The sequence below is a fragment of the Eulemur rufifrons genome, chromosome 15 (assembly GCF_041146395.1).
Source record: "Eulemur rufifrons isolate Redbay chromosome 15, OSU_ERuf_1, whole genome shotgun sequence".
Classification (NCBI taxonomy): Eukaryota; Metazoa; Chordata; class Mammalia; order Primates; family Lemuridae; genus Eulemur; species Eulemur rufifrons.
Window position 1 is genome coordinate 68,363,829 of NC_090997.1, and position 21,874 is coordinate 68,385,702.

The following is a 21,874-nucleotide window of genomic DNA, read 5'->3' on the forward strand; positions in this document are numbered from 1 at the left end:
CTGCATCGTAGAGGGGCATCCTTGGTAAACCCACATACTGATCCACAGACACAATGCACCTGACTTCAAAGTCCATGTTTTCTCAAGCACCCCTCACCTCACTCTGGAGACACACAGAGTAAGGCTCAGTGTCACAGTGTCACAGTTTGTGTCAGAACAAGGCCACCTTGAGGAAACTGAAGGTGGAGGCAACAATGTTAGATATGTAACTGCAGTTTGAAGTTTTTGGTTCAATTAGTATTCTTTGAACAATCATGTTCTGTGCTGATCAACTTGGTGGTCACAGAATAAGAATTGGACACTCCTCCAGGTATTGACAGTTATGACATGCCTGAAGAAAAACATTATGTTGATGAGTAAATCAATAGAATATATTCAGTCTAATGTCTTGCGAGAGATCAGGCAGAGGAGAAAACAATGTAAACTAGGCTGCTGGTTCCATCTAGGAGGGAGACAGGGAAGGGTACAGGACATCATAGAAGCACTAGACCTTGAGCTGGGCTTTGCTGTGACTTAACTTATGAAAGAGAAACCAGAAATTTATCTTTGAATAATTTTTACTGTAAGTGATCAGGGTTTTTTTTTTTTTTTTTTTTTTTTTTTTTTTTTTTTTTTGATAATTATTTGGTGTTACTGGGAGTTGGCTTAGTAACTAGGGTGGCTGCAATAGAGGAACATGTGGTGTTTCCCAGTTTGCCCAAGTGGCTGCATTGGGTCAGGAAGGTCTTCTGGTCCTTTGTCAGTTTGGAAGAAACAGTGGTAACAACAGAACAGGGACTATCTCCTGGCAGAGCTCCCGAACTGGGGGAGAAACGAACTTCAGCCCTTTGGAAGGGGGTGGGTAGCAGGGAGGTCAGGCGTGACTGGGAGTGTTTGTTTGCCTGGGTCTTTTTGTCAACCAGAACTGATGTGGCTGAAGTGAGAAGTGAAACTTCAGGAAGCCCTTTAAAAGCTGCTTCTTATCTAAGCGTAAAGCCCCAGACCTCAGTACACTCAACTATTTGACAAGCAGGCAGCGAAGGGACAGAAGCACCTGGGCTTGTGCGAGGGCCCCTGTGGGATGAAGCCAATGGAGAAGTTTCAGGCAGTGCTGGACTGGCACCTCAAGCACCACAGGGCGCTGAGCTATGGCCTGGTGACCCTGCTGACGGCGGGCGGGGAGCGCATCTTCTCCGCCGTGGTGTTCCAGTGCCCCTGCACCGCCGCCTGGAACATGACCTATGGCCTGGTCTTCCTGCTGGTACCCGCGCTTGTGCTCTTCTTCCTGGGCTACGTCCTGAGCGCGCGCACGTGGCGCCTGCTGACCGGCTGCTGTCGCCGCGTGCGGTGCGCCCACTGGAGGTGCTCCTCTGGGCTCCGCCGCGTCCGCGTGTGCGTGGAGCTGACCATGGCCGCCGCGATCGCGCCCCTCACCTGGGTGGCCGTGGCGCTGCTCGGGGGCTCCTTCTACGAGTGCGCGGCCAGCGGGAGCAGGGACATGGCGTGGCACCTGTGCGGGGGCCAGGACGAAGACTGCCACGCCCAGCTGCCGCTGGTGCCCTGCGGCAAGGCCAAGGCGGCCAAAGTGCAGGACTTCCTGCTGGAGCTCAGGGCGCAGTCACAGGTCAGGCGCTGGCGCTGGATGTGGTTGGGAGGGACAGAGGGGGCGAGTCTCTGGGGAGCTGCTGGGGTGAGGGAGAAATCAGTGACTTCTCTCCAGACATAGGACACCCTAGGAAACCTAGAATGGCTCCTTGTTTCTAATGAGCCGACAAGCGAATATTTCAGTAAAACGAATGAAAAGGAGAAAAACCATTCCTGTAAGTTCATGGCCCTGTAAGTGAATCCTGGAGAGTGAGAGTGGGCGAACCTACTTCTTGCCAGATACTGGGGTGGGCTCTTTACCTCCTACATTATTCTCTACGTCTGACAAGAGCCCAGTTGGGTTATTAGTATCGTATCTCCACTATGTAGGGAATACATTAAGTCTAGGTAAAGTTCTTTGTCCAGCCAGGAGAAAGCAGAAGAATTGTTACTACTAAATGGGTACGTACAATAAAATGGGTCTGCCCGGCTCTAAAGCCACCACCCCACATTGTTTCTGAGCTAGCAAAGCTAGGAGGTTCTTTAAAATGAACCTTCCTTTCACTGGATTTGCAGAAATTGCACGTTCTGGGTTCTCAGGGAGTGACAAATGGGATCCTCCCTAAGCCCTTGACAGGACTTGGACTATGATTGACTTTCCAAGCAAGCAGCTGTCCTGGGGGAGTAGGGAGGTGACTGCCCTTCCTTACTTTTAAGGGATTAAGACCTAAAAGTGTTATTTGTTCATCATCATAACTTGTGAGTCATTTAAACTTTATCTGAGGGTTTTTAAATGTCTTACACAAAAGTGACTAAATTGCTATTTTGTTGTGTTTTCTTAAGGTGACAGGCTGGCTCCTGATAGCAGCTGTTATTGTCGGCCTTCTGATTTGTACCTGTGTCTCCCGATGCCTATCTCCAGTTAGTTTTCTGCAGCTGAAATTCTGGAAAATCTATTTGGAAGAGGAGCAGAAGATCCTTAAAAGCCAAGCCACAGAGCATGCGACTGAATTGGCAACAGAGAATGTTAAATGTTTCTTTGAGCACTCGCGTCCGAGACAATTGAACATCCCAAGCATTAAAGACTGGCAGCAAATATCATCACTATATACTTTCAACCCAAATGGCCAGTACTACAGCTTGTTGCACAAATATGTTAACAGAAAAGAGGAACATGACAGTATCAGATCTTCTGAAGGAGATGCAATGATTCCTGTTCTTGGATTTGTAGATTCACCTGGTATAACTAACACTCCTCAGTTATGACCTTATGAATGAATAGAAAAAAAAGTTGTTTTGAATTCTTGCTTCATTTAAAAAAAAAAATAAACACTGGTAATGTTAACGACTGCTTTTTTTTTTCTTCCAAATCGTGAATTTTTAGATCTGAAAATAAAATATAGAGCTTAACCTCTTTATTATATTAATTATTTAAAACAAACAAAACAAAAAACAAGGGAAAGTGATTCACTCAAAGTGAGAAACTAGAGCCAGATTAGAAGTCTTATATTTCTATTCTAGGGTCCTTTTCAAATAAAATATTTTAGTCTTTTATAATGCTGTTTTCAAATAAAAGATTTTAGTAGCAAAAACAGTGAAAAACAATTGAACTTCAGACCTTTCTGTTAGGTTATCTGATGTTAATTTCAAGTTCACTTTCTTGCCAACAACACCTTGTTGGGAAGTTAAAAATTATGGCATTCTAGCAGGCTCTAGGGTGCAATAGGTAGCTCATTGGCCTTCCAGCCCAGCCTGCTGTGATCATTCAAAAGTTAGAGAATTTTGTGTCCTTAATATGGTTACAATAAAAAATTAGTCATGAAAAAGAAAGTGAGTGTTCTTAAATATGAAATTTGAAAAGGTCGTTTAGGAGAATTGCAGGCAATAATTTGTTTTTAGTTTGTAGGATCAAAGGAAAACTTTTAAAGCTATTTGTTATGGTAAATTTAAAATACACACAAAAGGAGAAAGGATAATATTATAATCCCCCTGCCCCCAAGTAGTCATTATGCAGCTTAAACAGAGTTGGAAAGTCAGATGAAGCCCATACCATACAAATACATATGTAAATTGTGACCTGATTTAGATTAGGAGTGGAGGAGGTTGGGGAAGCCTGTGAAAGACAAATCTATAGACTAAGGAGCTGTGCACTTCAGGCAGAAGTAGTCTGTGCAAAGACAGGTGAGAAAGATTTTAGGATTGGAAGCCTTAAAGGCGACTAGAAGAATGAACAAGGGGCAGATTGTTCAGTGCCTTGAAACCATGGGAAGGATTTGGGTTTTCACCCTATGAGCATTTTAAGAAGACTGATCTGCTTTTCTTGAGGAAAAAAGGCATGCAGGGGGAAGGGGGAGAGTCAGAGTGGAAGTGGAGAGATTAGCCAGGAGGCCACCATGGTGGAAATAGGCGGGAGTGAACTTGAACTGATTTCATGGTGACCAAAATGGGAAAAATACAGAGATTCCAGATAGATTTTTGTACATAGACATGACAGGATTTGCTGATGGAAAGGATGCAAGGATTTAGTGACAGCAATCATATCTACACATATAATTTTGTTGCTTGAAAATGCCAGGGCTTTTCAAGGACGCTTGTTTTCCATTCCTGCCCAGCCTCCAAATTTATGACTGTTTTCTGCATTTTAGAAAATGAGATGTGAAAACTTTAAAACAATTAAGCAGTGATCATACTTAGCTCTTCTTCCTCTCTTGGCAGACCCTTGTGCCCAGCTTCTATTTGCGTTTTCTTGGGCATGAGGCCATTATAAAGAGCTAGTCAGCCGTGCTGAATATCCTGTTGTTGAGAATCAAACATAACAAGAAACTTGGGGGCAGTTTTCTTCCATTCTCTAAAATTGAAACTCTTAACATATCTACTTTCATTTTTGTTTCTTTTATTTCAATTTCCAGTTTCTTTTCGTATAGTCTTCCCTTTCTAAAGTTTTTTTTTTTTTTTTTTTGGTCTACTTTTTTTTATACTTGCATCTTCAATAGTATCATATTTTCTCCATTTTGTTGATTTATGCTCAACTTTTTCTAGCATAGTTTTTAACAACTATTGTGAAAGTATGTGTGTGCAAAATATAATAGTGGAGAATAATGTGAAGTGCAAAGTGCAATTACCTCATTTCTTTGCAATATTTTTTCCCAGAGGTAGCCATGTACTCTGCACAAATATTATCATAATATAAATGTTGTTCTGTAACTTTTTCACATAAAATATCATTGTTCCATGTCAGTATATAACAATTTACCTTACTAAATAAATTACTGCATAGTATTCTGGTTATTAGGATATGACCCCTTTTTTGTTAAAACACACACAACACACAAACACGTTCACAAAGTGTATAAAGATAATTGTGGTCCCTTCTGGAGACTAAGATTGGTGAAGGGTATTTTTTTTAAACCTCATGCATTTCTGATCTTTGGATTTTTTTTGGGTAAGGAATGATAAAAATTAACTGTGTGAGTAGAAAAGATTATACAGTGTCCTTGCATTGATGTAGGGCTCTCTAGTTAAGAAGCAATTTTGCGTCTTTCACCTCATTTCATTTTCACAAGTTTGCAGGATACCGATGAAACATATCACTCATGTTTCCAAGTGAGAAATCGAAGTTGGAGAGGTTACATTACTAGTCCGAGGTCATATAGTCAATAAAGGCAAAACCGAAGCTAGGGTGCTGATCTTCTCTAGGTCACGTGGTTCAACATGACCACTTGGCAGTTTTTATTACTAGGTCAAAATTTTCCCTTCTTAGCCCATGTGCCTTTGTGAGCAAAAGAGATGCAGATATCCCGAATGACCCTTAATATTTTACATTTCATCTTGAAACTTGGCAACTGCTGGTAGCTAAGACCACTTTGAATAACCACAGTGAGACTGAGACACAGTACAGTTATTTCTTGATGGGAACAAGGTTATTGCTGTTTGGCACGACCCACCACTCCTCTGGGCCTGGCCTCAAACAAGCCACATTATGGGCTCAAAAAGCATTTCTACACTTAGTGTGTATTTTCTTGTTGATTTGCCAAATGATTCTTTATCATCACCCTCAGCTTCATGCTGTCCTGGAACCTTAACTTTAGAAGAGATTCAGACACAGCATCTGCTATTAACATTTGCTGAACAATAACTATAGCATTATAAGAGATGATTCTACACTGTATTGAGTACTAACAAGATGATGCAATTTACAAGGCATAAGATTAAGCATGGTCTCCTTGCTTCATCCAAAGCCATGGCCGGAAATATCAATGCTCTGTGAACTGACTAAAGAAGCAAGTCCTGAGGAAAGAATTCAAAAATAGAATTAATCAAATATTCAAATGTCTCTGGCTGAAAAATATCTTGGAACCCCAAAGTTTCACAACATCCTGTGTCTTATCTACCAGGTGGCCTATAGTAAATAATTGTTCCTAAGACAGAAGGTGGAGAAATGCTCCCTGTCTGCATCAGCCCTGGCAGCAGTGCAACCAAAGCCTATTTTGTCAGCAGCAAACTCCCACTGAGTGCTTACCATGTGTCACACACCGAGCCTGCCCCCAAACCTAAGCCTTTATTTGATCGCATTCTGTCCCTTCCTCTTCATTACCTACCTATGAAATATTTCTTGGAAACTGCAATGTAAGGACTGTGGAATTGACTTTATCATATTCTTTATCCAGACAAAGAGACTTGAATCAAAAAAGGGATATATTCTGTCAAGACCCTTTGACACAAGGACCAGAACATTAAAAAGTTTCCAATGAAAGAAAAATCCTACAAGATCAGCCAAGTTATTATCATTTTAAAAATTGTGAAATATTAAACATAGAGAAGAGTGTATGAAACATTTACATACAATTTAAAGAATAATTACAAAGCAAACATCTATGTTACCACCAAACGGGAAAGAAATATTATGTGTCTAGTACCTCCTGGGTTTTCTTCTAGAATTTTTATGGTTTCAGGTTTTACATGTCAGTCTTTATTGCATCTTGAGTTAATTTTTGCATGTGGCTATCCAATTTGCCCAGCACCATTTATTGAATAAGGCATCCTTTTTCCAGTGTGTGCTTTGTTGAAAATCAGTAGCTTGTAGTTAAATAGCTTTATTTCTGGGTTTCCTATTGTGTTCCTTTGGTCTATATGTCTACCTTTATACCAGTACCATGTTATTTTGGTTACTTTAGCCTTGTAGTATAATTTGAAGTCAGGTAATGTGATGCTTTCAGATTTGTGTTTTTGTTTTTTTTTTTGCTTAAGATTGCTTTCGATATTGAGGCTGTTTTTTTGGTTCCATATGTATTTTAGGATTTTCTTTCTAGGTCTATGAAAAGTGACATTATTATTTTGATGGGAATTGCACTGAATCTGTAAATTACTTTGGGCAGTATGCACATTTTAACAATGTTGATTCTTCTAATCAATGAGCATGGAATATTTTTCTCTTTGTTTCATCTATGATTTCTTTCATCAGTGTTTCATAGTTCTCCTTGTAGATATCTTTCCCTTCCTTGGTGAAGTATGTCCCTGGGTATTTTATGTTCTTTGCTGCTATTGTAAATGCTATTGAGTTCTTGACTTAACTCTTAGCTTGACTGTTATTATTGTATAGACATGCTACTGATCTGTGTACATGAATTTTGTAACCTGAGACTTTCCTGAATTTATTTATCAATTCTAGGAGTCTTTAGGGTTTTCTAGATACAAGATCATATTACTAGCAAACAGATAGCTTGACATACTCTTTCCTGATTTGAATGCCCTTGATTTCTTTCTCTTGTCCGTTTGCTCTCCCTAGGACTTCCAATACTATGTTGAACAGAAGTGGTGACAGTGAGCATCCTTGTCTTTTCCTAGTTCTTAGGGGGATGTTTTCAAGTTTTCCCCAGTCAATGTGATTTTGACTGTGGGCTTGTTGCATATGGATTTTATTATTTTAAGTTAGATTCCTTCTATGCCTGATTTGTTCAGGATTTTTTCCTGAAGGGGTGCTGGATTTTATCAAATGCTTTTTCTGCATCTATTGAGATGATCATATGGTTTTTGTTCTTAATTCTGTTTATGTGGTAAATCACATTCATATTGAACCATCCTTGAATCCCTGGTAAGAAACCCACTTGATGATGGTGAATTATCTTTTTGATGTGCTGTTGGGTTCAGTTTGCTGCTATTTTTTTGAGGATTTTTGCATCTATATTTGTGAAGGATATTGGTCCATAGTTTTCTTTTTTGTTGTCTCCTTTCCTGGCTTTGATATCAGAGTGATGCTGGCTTGGTAGAATGAGTTAGAGAGATTTTCCTTCTTCTCAATGTTATGGAATAGTTTCAGTAAGCTAGGTGCCAGTTCTTCTCTGTAGGTTTGGTAGACTTTGGCTGTGGATTCATCTGGCCTAAGCTTTTTTGTTGTTGTTGGGAGATTTTTTTTTATTACTGTTTCAATCTTGTTACTCATTACTCGAGCGTTCAGGATTTCTATTTCTTCCTTATTCAAGCTTGGGAGATTGTGTGTTTCCAAAAATTTATTCACTTACTCTGTGTCTTTTAATTTGTGTGTTTAGAGGTTTTCATAGTAATCTTGGATGCTATTTTGTATTTCTGTAGTATCAGTAGTAATGTCTCCTTTTTCTTTCCTGATTGAACTTATTTTAATCCTTTCTCATCTATTCCAAGTTAAGCTAGCTAGTAGCATTTTGATCTTGTTTATCTTTTCAAATAACCCACTTCTTGTTTCATGGATTCTTCGTATTGTTTTTTGGTTTCCATTTTGTTTAGTTCTCATCTGATCTTTGTTAATTCTTTTCTTCTGTGAGCTTTGGGTTTGGTTTGTTCTTCTTTTTCTAGTTCCTTGAGGTATGACTTTAGGTTGTTAATTTGTGATCTTCCTGCCTTTTTTATGTAGGCATGTAGTACTGTGAACTTCCCTCTTACCACTGCTTTTGCAGTCCCAGAAATTTTGCAAGCTTTTGTCATCTTTGTTGTTCAATTTGAAAAATCTTTTGATTTTGTAATTGACTCGAGGGTCCATTCAGCAGCAGGTGGTTAAATTTCCTTGTATTTGAGTAGTTTTGAGAATTCCTCTTGGAGTTGATTTCTAGTTTTATTCTACTGTGTTCTGAGAGGATAAAAGGCATGATTTCAATTTTTAAAAATTTACTGAGTCTTTTTTGTGGCCTAACATATGATTTAACTTGGAAAATGTCCCATGTGCGGATTATAAGAATGTATATTCTGCAGTTTTTGAGTAGAATGTTCTGTAAATGTCTGTTCAATCCATTAGTTCTAGACTTCTGTTTAAGTCTAGCTTTTCTTTGTTGATCTCCTGCCTCAATGATCTGTCTAGTTCTTCGAGCAGAGTGTTGACATCCCCAGCTGTTATGATGTTGCTGTTTTTTTCTTTTCTTAGATCTAGTAGAACTTGTTTTATGAATCTGGGAGCTCCTATTTTAGATGAATATATATTTAATTGTTATATCTTCTTATTGAATTGATCCCTTTATCATTATATAATAACATCTCTGTCTTTTTTTTTTTTTTTTTTACCTTTTTGATTTAAAGTCTATCTGTTCTATCCAGCAATGCCACTACTGGGCTTTTACCCAAAAGAAAAAAAAACGACATTCTGTAAAAAAGACATCTGCACTAGAATGTTTATAGCAGCACAATTCACAATTGCAAAGATATGCAAAAATACAATTGCAAAAATAACCGATGTGCCCATCAATACATCAGTGTATTAATAAAATGTGGTATATGTCTACTATGGAATACTACTTAGCCATAAAAAATGGTGAAATTCTTATATTATCCTGGATGGAGCTAGAGCCCATTCTTCTAGTGAAGTATCACAAGAATGGAAAACAAGCACCACATGTACTCACCATCAAATTGCTATTAACTGATGAAAACTTATGTACACATATGGAAGTAACATTGACTGGGTGTTAGGCAGCTGGAAGGGGAAAGGATGGGGATGGGTAAAGTCACCTAATGGATGTGGTACATGCTCTCTGGGGGATGGGCAGACCTGTAGCTCTGACTCAGGTGGTGCAAAGGCAATTTATGTAACCAAAGCGTTTGTACCCCCGTAATATTCTGAAATTAAAAAAAAAAAAGTCTATTTTATCTTACATAAGAATAGCTAATTCTGCTTGCTTTTGGTTTCCATTTGCATGGAATATTTTTTTCCAGGCCTTTGCCTTGAGTATATGAGAATCTTTGTGAGTTAAATGGGTTTCTTAGAGATAGCATATATTTGGGTTTTTTTAAATCCATTCAGCCAATCTATATGATTTAAGTGGAGTATTAAGAGGATTTACATTAAATGTTAGTATTAATATGTGAGATATTGTTCTGTTAATCATGTTGATTATTACCTAATTGCTCTGTTTTCTCCCTGTTTTAATGTTTTATAAGAGCTGTGGATTTTAACTTTGAGGTGTTTTTACACTGGTGGCAGTCGATTATTCTGATCCAGTTATAGAGCACTTTTAAGAATTTCTTGTAGAGCAGGCCTAGTGGTGACAAATTCCCTTAATGTTTCCTTGTCTTCAGGGCAACATGTTTTCCTCTGGCCCAAAGTGGGTCTAGAAATGCCATCCAGGAACTAAGGCCTGGAATCAGGGGCTGCAGGAGTCCACTTGGTACTTTATTTTACTGTGGCTGAGCTGGTACCCAAGTTATGAAACAAAGACCTCTGAACTCTGTCCTTTCCTTTCTCCAAGTGGAAGAAGACTCTCCCTGAGCTCCACTGCCTGTATTTGGGGGAGGGGTAACACAGGCACCAGCTTAGCCACCACTGCTGCTGTCTCACTGGCTCATATGCACCCCAAGTTCACTGGGTCTGAGCCAGCACAGACACAGGAATTCCCCAAGGACTGCAGAGTTTGTGGCCTCAGTACCCTAGGACTTTATTCCAGCTCCAAGGCTGCTTTTTGTCAGCTGGTGATGGGGCTTGCTAGAACTTGAGTTTTAGGGTGGAGGATTTCCTTCTGGGTGGGCTGGCCTAAATGCTCCCTCTGTGGGCACTGGCAGATTTCTGCCCTGTGCTGTATTCCGCTGTGACAGGGTGGCCCTGAGTTCCAATGACTTTTCTGCCCCTTCAGTGCCTCTTTCCTTGATATAATGTTAAAACCAGGTACTGTGATCACTCACCTGAGTTGTGGTTCTTTTGAAGGTGCTTCCTTGTGTGGATAGTTGTTGAATTGGGCATTTGTGCAGAGAGACGATTGCTGGAGGTTTCTAATTAGTCCATCTTTCCCTTTTTTCAATCCTTGCAATACTCCTACACAGTGGGACATGGTGTGTCTTTTCCCCAAACCAGACAATTCTTCCTTCGCTTATATGTATCTGAATCCATTTAACACCAAACTCCTACTCTGAAGACTTTTTAATCTCTGCAGCATCTTCTCTTCTACAGCTGTTCATCTGAAGGTGATTTCTTATGTTATTTGTTGGTATTTTGTGTATGGCACTTCCTTTCTTAAGGGAAGATTATAGCATAAAAATTATATAAATATATTTAATACTTTTTTACATATAGTAAAGAAATGAAATTTAAAAGACAATAATTTTTTTTTCATGGAGTATCCGCCAATTTAGGGGTTATTGATATTCTCTAGAACACAGTCCAGAACACCATACCTAAGATAATCAGAGGCAGATGGTCACCAACTGTTATTAAGTTTACTTCACAATAACGTTAAACCATGTAGTCTAATCCAAAAATGCTAACTTAAATGAACTCAAACCTGAGACATGGTCAAGTTATGGGGCAACTTATTTCAATGTCCAGGGAAGTGGATGGATACCCAGGGAACTCATTTAGCTGTAGTGTATTTTGTGGAGACTAGATCATCATGTGTCTAGGTGTCTTCAAAGACACTTAAAAGTACTTGGAGTGAGGGCAGTACCTAAAATCTAAAACAGATGTTTTTCCTCTTAAACCTCAAAACAATCCTAAGCCCTTTGTCTGCATCCAGCTCTGCTCAAGATTTCTTCATTAGAAAACTGTTCCTATCCAATTCACATGCAATCTAAGAGGACTAACTTTAACAAGTCCACATTCTTTAGCTTTTAAGTCTGCTTGCCACTGTTCATACCAACAGAATTCCACAATCTTTCCAGGCTCATAAGCACATTTGTCCCAGCTGGAAGCTGCTTAAGTCTCCCTGCAGATGTACAGTAAATCTCACTCTTTAAAGTAGTAATTTTATTTTCTTAAAATCTACACTTTTTTCCCCCAGATCCTCTATATTCCCACTCGAATTTGAGATCCAAGAATTTATACTTATTAAAAATAATGCTCGGTAAATATGATTACTGGCAATCAAAGACAATTGGAAAAGGTACTTTTGTTTAAAACTGCTGATTTCAAAGTACACATTCAACCACAGTACAGTAAAAGTAAAGGGACCTTTTTTATGGCATAAAACAACCAGAGAACAAGAGAGAAGCAACACAGTTTATGAAAGCTAGAAAGCAGATGGTAACTGGTAATTGGCCTAACAGACCTGAAAAATCTGAAACCTAAGCCAGAAGTAGAAAGAGAAAAGAGGCAATATGATTTGTACCATAGAATCTGTAAAATGCTCAGGAATCAGCAGCATCAGTCACCTCTGTAAATGGGGCAGGAGGTGGAGTTAAAAACAGAATTAGTTAAAGCTTGTTTAGGAAGAATCTCCCTCAGATCTCCATTCTCACTGCATGTAGCCAAGCAATTCCTTCTCCCCACCCTAGCAGAAGATGTGAGTTTTAATCTCTAGATACAGTTTTTCAAAAACTTCTGACCTGGGGGACACTAGGCACAGTTGAAAGCAGGGACACTATATTGAATAAATGGAAATTAAGTTGAAATGTACATACTGAAATTTCATTTCTTCAGCTGTTTTCCCCAACCTGGTTCACAGAATGCTCACATTAAGTCTCTATTCTCCAGGTAGTAGGTCAGAAGAGCCATTTCTAGCAAATCTGCCCCAAAGAAGTGACTTCAATAAAATGACACATTTTGAGAGTCACATTTAAATTCCCTGACTTATTCTATGTTGAAGTCTATAATCAACAAGCTCCACCAAAGTTCATATTTTATCCAATATAAGTGGATAGCCCATGGGAACTCCAGAGATTTGAGAAAAGTATGAAAGAGAGAGGCCAACGCAAACAGATAAAAAAAAATTACTTGGAAGGAACTACGCACTTTTAAGAAAATTTTTTTTAAAAACCAAGTACCATTAATGACTTTGGCAATATAAGAGGAGACATTACATGTAAGAAGAATAGAATAATATATAACCACATCTGGCAGACAAAAGAATTCTTGGAAATTAACAACATGATAGAAGAAAATAAAAATGCAATGGAAGGTTTGGAAGATAAACTTGGGTAAATCTCTCAGAAAGTAAAGGATTAAGATAAAAAGATGGAAAAGAAAAAAAGTAAGGAATATTAGAGGACCATCCAGGAGATCTAATATCCTACTAAGATTCCAGGAGAAAGCAGGGAAAATGGAGAGAATAGGATGGAATAGGGTAAGAAATTACCAAAGAAATAACTCAATAAGTTTTTCTCAAATGGAAGAGCATGGATTTCTAAACCGAAGAGTTCCCATAGGTAATCAGCACAGTGGAAGGACACAGGCCCACACTGAGATGCATCATGGTGCAATTTGGGAACACTGAAGATATGGAGAAAACCCTAAAGTTTGCCAGAGAGAAGGAACACACCAAGGATAAAGAATCAAATGGCATTGAACTTCTGAAAATCATATGGAAGCTGGATGATCATATTTTTACAAACTTTATCTCCTATTCACTCCTTATCAGGAAGCTACTGGAGCATGCGCTCTTCCAGAAAAGGGAGTACAACAAAAAAGGGAAGTGATGAAATCAAGGAAACCAGGGACCCCATGCAAGACAGAGGAGAAAGAAATCCCTAAGGTGATGGTGAAAGGAAAACACACTACATGGTGGCAAAGTCAGCCCCTCCATAATACGACTAGCCCTATATCTCAAGCGTTAGAGGGGAAGACAGTTAAAATGCTAACAAATATATGAGTCCTTAATGTTTTAATGGGAAATTACCGAGACTTCTTTCAAATAGTGTGTGGTGGTTTTAAAACATGTCCAGAAATCCTTTGAAACTCTTTCCTTCAAGAGATAGAAATTAATTTCCTCCCTGCCTGTATGCTAGACTGAGTGACTTGTAATGAAAAGAAAAAGTGAAAGTGATGAGCTCAGTCTTCAGAGCCTACCATAGTAAGAGAAGTGAGATCAGGAAGTTTGCCTCTGTGTGCGGTTGAGGTGGAGGCTGTGGGTGAGAAAGCCTCATCTTTCTCATGCAGGAGTCAAAAAACAATGCCTCGAAACTGAAAAATTAAGAAAGGGCTATATGAGCATGTTATGTACAGAAATGCAATAAATAACAGAAGAATTGGTTACAAGAGTAGAACGGAGGTGTTGGTATGACACAGGAAATGGTAGCAGAGGAGGAAGGAGCTGGAGGTTGTGGAGGGGAGGGGAGGTAGGCAGGTGATTAAACTGTTTGCATGAATACATTTTTAAAAAGTAAATTAAATAAGAAAAGAGAAGCAAGATAATTACTAAAATCATCACTCAAATATATGGAAAGAATCTGTAAATGTTACCAACGATACTAATCGTGCTTTATGCCTTTTGCATGCCTAGTTCTCTTCAAGGAGTCCCCCAAATATGGTCATTACAGCTACAGAAAGAAATATCTACATGACATTAAGCTCTGGTTAAAATCTTCTGGTGTTTTCTGAACGGATTCAAAATAATTCTAGGATGAAAATCATAATAATATTCTCTTTCACCAGAATCTTTTAGTGTTCTGAGATGAAACAAATCTCTAGCTATCACTTTAATTAGCTGTGATGGCTATTGTTTTCCTCTATTAATTGAAAGTATGAAAAACAATTTTAGTTTTGGAGTAGATTTCCTTCATTTTAGCCTTTGCTTCTATTTACAATGTCACTCAAAAAAATTTAAAGCAGGAGCAATTTGATTTAATAAATATTTATCAAGTGTTTATTACATGATTACAGTCTAGTGGGGGCAGGCAAGACCTGTAACCAAATAATTATAATGCAATGGGATCTGTACAAAGAGTCATACGATGTACACGTCAGAGAGATAGTAGAGTGACAGTTTGCCTGGGAGCTGCCTCAGCTATCTATACAGTGAGGCAAGATATAAAGTGACAGAATTAAGGAGTAGGAAAAAGGTGATAAGGGAAGGTTTTAGAGACCGTGAACACTGAAGAGATTTTGGAAGACTGTTTATCAGGGGTAAAGAAGGGGAAGAGCATTACAGGAAGAAGAAACAGCATGTGAAAAGGCAGAGAGGCTCCGTTGTATTGTGTATTGCCCTTGCACTGGGTGCAAGGGCTGGAGAGAAGGACAAAAGGCAGGTCACAGAAGGCTTCCTTCATCATCATAGGGGACTTAGACTTAGCAATGTGATGGAGACAATGGAGAGGCAGGAAAGAAATGGGTGATGCCATTGAGTATGGATGGATTATTCTGATAAAGGATTTGTTTTACTTTATGTAATGACTATCATATAAACAGCGAAAAATAGAGTCGTATAATAAACCACCATTGATGTAGATTTAACAGTTGTTAATATGTCTTAAAAAGTGCTTATTAAGGACAATTTCAAGAATAAACAAAAGTGAGAAAATGATATAATAAAGCCCTATGTACCCATAAATCAGTTTCGACAATTATCAATTCATTGCCAATCTTATCTATGTTCCCACACCTCCCTCCATTACCAGATTATTTTGAGGCATATCCCAAATAACATATCATTTCATCTGTAAGGACACTTATTAAAAAACACAATACTATCATCACATCTAAGAAATAACAAGGATCCCTTAACATCATCAAATAGCCTGTCAGCATTTAAGTTCCTGCTTGCCTCATAAAAGTATTATCTGTTTGAACTGGGATTCAAATAAAGCCCATCTATTGTGAAATTGAAGTGCCCCTTAAACATATTTTTATTTAATCAATCCTATATTGTAGACATAAGATTCATTATTTAAAAAAATTAATTGTGGTAAAATATATGTAACATGAAATTTACCATCTTGCCATTTTTAAGTGTACATTTCAGTAGTATTTAGTGCATCCACACTGTTGGGAAACCATCACCAATATCCATCTCTGCATGTTGTAAAACTGAAACTCTATACTTAGCAAACAATAGTTCCCTATTTCCCACCCAAATAACAGTTCTCCATTTTCCAATCATCCCAACCGCTGGCAACTGCCATTCTACTGTGTGTCCCTATGGATTTGACTACTTCTAGGTACTGCATATAAGTGGAATCATATATTATTTGTGTTTTCATGACTGCCTTATTTCATGTAGCATGATATCCTCAAGATTTATCTATGTTGTAGCATGTGTCAGAGTTTCCTTCCTTTCTAAGGCTGAATAATAATTCATTGTATGCATATATTCATTTTGTTTGTACATTCATCCATGGATGGACACTCGAGTGGCTTCAATGTTTTGGCTATTGTCAACAATGCTATTACGAACATGGGTATACAAATATTTCTTTGAGACTCTGCTTTCATTTTGGGGGAATGTATAACCAGGAGTGAAACTGTTGAACCATTTGGTTGTTCTTTTTAATTTTTTGAGGAACTATCACAGTATTTTTCATAATGGCTGTAGCATTTTGCATTCCCACCAACAATTCACAAAAGTTCAATTTCTCCACATCCTCATCAACACTTGCTATTTTCTGGTTTTTTGATAGTAGCCATCCTAATGGGTGCAAGGTGTTATCTCATTGTGGTTTTGATTTGCATTTACTTAATTATAGTTGAGCATCTTTTCATGTGTTTATAGGTCATTTGTATATCTTCTTTGGAAAAATGTCAGGCTCCTGAGTCCTAGTTGATGTCTATCACTGCCATATCACAGCTTTCGTTTTTTCACTAATTGTGTCATGCTAATCGTAAGTTTTACTTGTAGATTGAGTTCTTTGCAAAGCCCAGCAGATTCGGGGCTTCCTTGTAGGCTCCCCTTGTTTGATGATAATCTGGTGAAGGTTAGTATTTATTTAATCCAGTACCTTTTGAATTTTAAATATGTTCTGGTCACAGACAAACTATTCTTTGGAGATTTTTAGGTGATAAAAAATGATAGTAAAAATTCTAAGTGAATAAGCTTGGGGGTAACAAAGTATTCTCAAAGATCATTATTTACGTCTCATTTTAAAAGTTTCCTGGCCTGACTATCAGCCATGAAAAAAGGTTGGAATTTGGTAAATACCAGCCATCTAAAAACTAAATAAGTTAAAATGAATTAAAATTAACTGTTATTTTTAAAATGCTAATTTTAAATGTTTCAGACTTTGCACCAAATAAATAGCTTGCGTTTGTGATTACAAAGCGAGAGTAGCTTCAGCAGGCTAAAGCTACAATCCAAGCTAATAAATAAGAAAAACCACATCCATAATTTCTCAGAAATATGAAAAAGTGTTAACAAATGGAACTGTTTCTATCAAATATAAGGAATGCAATATGCAGTATATAGAAACTGTCCATGTACTGTGAACTCTGCTGTGATTATTTCTCCATTTTGCCATTGAAAAGAGATAAATACACCAACTGTTTTTATTGGTAGAGCCTTTTCTTCATTACCATAAGTAAATGAAATGAATAGACTCTCTGACGATGGATTCTGTAATGTGTGGAATTCATGCTTGCTATCTTCTAAGGAGTTATTTGTATATGAAATCTTGTGGACATGAGATTGAAAATGTGAGATATATAAGCAAAAGAAAAAAAATCTTTAAATCCTCATGCCCTGCATTTCAAATATATGGCTGATCTATAAGCCTTTCACAGCGCATGCTATGAAGCAATTCAAAATTTCTATGGCTATACATGTTCAACTAATATTAACTCCTCAACTTGCCACCCCATGGCATTTTGCATAGTATTCTTTATTTTTTCCGTCTATATTTTTTCTCGTCTAGCTTTTTTAGAAATGTTATTCCTATTTCTGTCACACTGTCGCCTTTTAGTCTGTCTTGCAAGAATGTAACATCAGCAGCCAAATGAACCTAGGAAAGAAAAAAAAAAAGGCCTGCGTCATTCAATTAAAAAAAAAAAAAACGTCTACATTTTTCTCAATTTCTTTTTTTGGGTTTCTTTACCTCCCTTATGAAATGACAAAAAAGAGCTTGTTCTGTGGATAAAGGACCCTTTACTGTGTGTCCTCCAGAGATAGTCTGGCCGTGTGTCAGCTCTGTGGTGTGAATCTGCAAAGAGAAGGGCAGGCTAGGTCTGGCCCAAGTAGGATGACGGGGACACCCAGACACGTAGGTCCGTGCCAAGTTTAGCTCACAGTGCAGGGACGGACGATGGATCCATCTCAAGAAGAACACAAATTCCCAACTCAAAGATGGCCTTGACCCAGTGTGCTTGGCCAAGCAGAACTTCCAAGGATAAATGGATTCTGTAACGATTCCTCTCTAACTGGTTTGCCATAAATCATTCTTTCATTAGCTAAATAACATAATCACTTCTTCTAACAACATTTAGCAGTCACTTATGGCTTTGAGAGCTTTGAAAAGAAAAAAATCAACTAAATAAATTATAGATATAAAATTAAAGATTGAAATTACAGACATGAATATTTGATACGCAGACCTCCTTTTCCTCTGTAAAGCACTTCCCGTTTCCCAGACACTGTGGGCTTACTTCTCTATTCATTAAAATGTGTTCACATAAGCAGCATGGTATTGCTGATTCACCCTCAATAGAGTATTTGTTCAGAGTTATTTTAAGTCATTGGGATAAATAAGACAAAGAAGTGAAAGGACCTCGTAAAAGCAAATAATATGCGAAAAATGCCTGGGTCTAGCAGGCAAAATTAATTTTTTGGCTCTTATCTGACTCATCCCATCTCTCACCAAGAATTCCTTAGTCAACCAACCTGGATTCGTTAAACCATTAATTTGACAAATTGGCTCACACAGGGTGCAAAAACCATGGCTTGAGATGCCTATTACCCAAAAGAAGGATGCAAATTGCATTTTGAAATACAGAAGCTAAATTTACCCTCAACTTCTTTTTCCATAAGATTGTTTTATGTCTTTGTTAAAATTTAACAGAAAATTGATTAAAATAACAAGGAGACTATGTTGAAGCTATTTGAATATTTGGGGCCACATGAGGTCTGATATCTGTCTGTCATTCAGCATGTATAATCAACCATTATCCACGAAAGCTGGAGAGTTCTTTACCCAATTTTTGACCCAGTTCTGTGATTTCTCACGTTACCCCTAAACTCCCAGAACTCTTTCCTTCCCCTTTCTTGATCTTATGGCCACAGACTGTAGGACAAGCCTGAAAATATGCTAACATAGAAGCATGGGGGATCTGTGTGAATAATACATTATTGTTTTACACTTTTGGATTACCTGTTATTCTATCCTTCTCCTAGTTATCAAAAATAATTAAATATACATGCATGCCTTATTACTGGGTAGGTCAATACTTGTCTAGACCTTGGTTAGTATCTGGTCCCACAATTCTTAATAGCTAAGCTTCTGTAAAAATGAGACTTTGTTGACTGTTACCTCTTCCTAACATGACGGATTGTTGTCTTCTCCCTCCACTTTCCTGAAACAGCTTTTACCACGGCCCTCCCTCATCTTTTGGTCCTTAAATGTTCTGAATATTTTTCAGGTTTTGTTTACTTACATGGTGCTGTACTTGATCTTGTTAATCACTCCTTCTTCTTGAAATACTCTCCTCCTTTGTTTCTAGGACACCTTTCCTGGTATTTTTCCTACCTCTGATTATTCCTTCTTAGTATTTTTTGCAACCTTTGTGTTCTCTGTTTAAACTATTCATTATTTTTTGTTGTTCCTAAGGCTTTATCTGTGACTCCCTTTTCTTTTTGCTCTACAGATTCTGCCTCGGCATTCTTCGCCAGTTCCATTGCCTCTTCCTTCCACATCTCTCTGTGAGCCCAGACAGGTATAAACAACTGCTTGCTGGACATCCTCACTTGTGTGTGTGTTAGACACCTCAACACCAGCAGGTTCAACATTCAACTCCTCATTTTGTTTTTCCCAAGCCTGAATGTACTCTTCCTGGCTTTGCTCTCTTGGTTAATAGCACAACCATCACTACAAGTTGCTCAGAAACCTAAAAGTCATGTCTGAATCTTTTCCCTAATCTAGTCCCTTTCTGCCAATTCATAACTTTGTCTTTTCTGTTCTGCCTTCTGTATGTCATTCAAATCAGTCTTCTCCTCTCCACTCCTACTGTCGGGGAGTAGGGTTCCCTCCTGGTTTTACGTGAGGTTACCACTGTCAGCTTCCTGATTGTTCTCCTCTCTTCCTTCACCCGGTTCCCTCTTGTATATTTTCACTTGGCTGATAGAGAAATGAAATTCCTAAAACAGAAGTTTCAAAATATTGTTTGCCTCTTTATAAACCTATGTTGACTTTCTGTTGCTTTTAATATAACAACCTGAATTCCCAAGCTTGTCATATGAATCCCTTCTTTCATCAGGCTTCTGTAAAGACTATTTAAACCCCCTTTCTTGTGACAATCTACATATCAGCCATACTGAACTAATTCAAGTTCCCTGATCCTTGAATGAAACATTCGTTTTGTGTCTTTGGACATGCTGATCCTTCTACCTGGAAAATTATTAATATTTTCCCCTGCTCCCCTTGCTGAAGGCCTTTACCTACCTCTCATATTTCCTTCAACAGCCAGTTCAGAGTTTCTCTTGGAAGTCTTTCCTGCCTCAGGTCCTCCCATACTCCTCAGTTATACTTCTTTACATATCTGATTTTTCTATTTAACAGAAGATTCTTTAAGAACAGTGACTGTGTCTTGTTCATCTTTGCATGCTCAGTGCCTGATCCTGAGCAGATACTAATAATTGTTTTAATTAAGCCAATGGATAATTCATGTGTGGAAGCCAGCCTCCAAAATGGCCTGCAATGATCCCCACCTCCTGTTATTCCTGCCCTCAGGCGGTCCCCACCCACATTGCACCAATGTTGGCAGCACAAGCTGCCTTGCTGTGATTACAGCTACAAAGCTGTCTATGTGGCCAGGACCATCATAAAGCCTCTAGCCGACTTCCAGCAAGGCACTGAGGCTGTGTGAGTGAGCTTGGAAGTAGGTTCTCCAGCTTCAGTCAAGTTCTCAGAGGCTAAGCCCCGGCCAAGAGCTTGACTGCATATATATTAAATAGTCAAAGACTGCTTTGAAGCAATGAAAGACTCTGAGCCACAACCACCCAGCTAAGCTGCTCATAGATTTCTGGTCCTCAGAAACTGTGTGAAATAATAAATGTTTGTTGCTTGAAGCTATACTATTTTGGGGGTAATTTGTTACACAGCACCAGATAACTAATATACTCAGCAAAATGAATGATGTGCTTTACCATTTCCAGGGCACCTCTGATAATCCCGCAGAGCAAGTTGCAGTAGCACAGAGAAGATCGCCCAGCAGGGAGCTCTTCCACAAACTCCACCAGAGGGTTCTTGTCTAGAATTAGGGAAAATGCATTTCTGCTTGAATTGTTACAGGTCACACTGGGTGTAATTCCCAAGTACATCTTGAAAGCAACCTGGAAAAGAGGAAAACAAAATTTGATAGAACTACAACTAGAACAAATATCGGTTAGTAGAGAAACCAAATACCCTCTTAACAGGCATTGTGTGCAATGGTTAAGCACACAGAGTCTGTAGTCAGGGAGTCTGGGTTCACACTTAGCTTTGCAATTTATTATCCTAATGACAAGTGGAAGTCTTGAGTCCTTTTATTTTTATGGAACATCCTAAGGGACTAGTTTTCTGTGGAAACAATATGGTTTATAAAAAACAGCATTAAGGCACTACTTTCAAAAAAACTTTTTTTAAAAGATATATATTCTTTAGGAGGGTAAGACATTAAAATGTTATTAATCATCAATATGTCAGTATGATATTTGTCATGCTGATCCTAGCAAAGATTAAATCCTGAATCAGAAGGGACCAAGACACATTTCCCACAATGTTAAGGTGATGATCAGAGCAGGTGAACAGATTAGATCCAAGAATGTGTTTTGGGAAGTCGAGGGAATCATGTTACAATAGTCTCCCTTTATCCAAGGTTTCAGTTACCTACAGTCAAACACACTCTGAAAATATTAAATGGAAAATTGCATAAATTAACAATTCATAAGTTTTAAATTGTGCTTCTGAGTATCGTGATGAAATCTCTCTCTGTCCTGCTCCATCCTACCCAGAACATGAATCATCCCTTTGT

General features: G+C 38.3%; 2 protein-coding genes across 2 annotated transcripts in view; one reads left to right on the top strand and one right to left on the bottom strand.

The window, feature by feature from the left end:
• The first annotated feature begins 998 nt into the window (after nucleotides 1-998).
• On the top strand, nucleotides 999-2,883 carry CALHM6 (calcium homeostasis modulator family member 6). The gene is made up of 2 exons (XM_069488334.1): nucleotides 999-1,603; nucleotides 2,407-2,883. Exons 1-2 carry the CDS (start codon nucleotides 1,061-1,063, stop codon nucleotides 2,827-2,829), a joined length of 966 nt encoding a protein of 321 aa, XP_069344435.1. The 5' UTR covers nucleotides 999-1,060; the 3' UTR covers nucleotides 2,830-2,883.
• Nucleotides 2,884-17,535: 14,652 nt separating this feature from the next.
• The window catches only part of TRAPPC3L (trafficking protein particle complex subunit 3L), a 35,528-nt gene continuing 31,189 nt past the window's right edge, over nucleotides 17,536-21,874 (bottom strand). The window contains exons 4-5 of the mRNA XM_069488712.1: nucleotides 21,009-21,194; nucleotides 17,536-17,655 (exon numbers count right to left, since the gene is read on the bottom strand). Coding sequence (XP_069344813.1) covers nucleotides 17,536-17,655; nucleotides 21,009-21,194 — 306 coding nt within the window. The remainder of the gene's footprint in view (nucleotides 17,656-21,008; nucleotides 21,195-21,874) is intronic.

Bases quoted from the DNA above. Each gene is read 5' to 3' on its own strand.
- CALHM6 (XM_069488334.1), top strand. From the start codon at position 1,061: ATGAAGCCAATGGAGAAGTTTCAGGCAGTGCTGGACTGGCACCTCAAG. The intron at 1,604-2,406 runs GTCAGGCGCTGG...TGTTTTCTTAAG, and splicing joins AGCTCAGGGCGCAGTCACAG to GTGACAGGCTGGCTCCTGAT.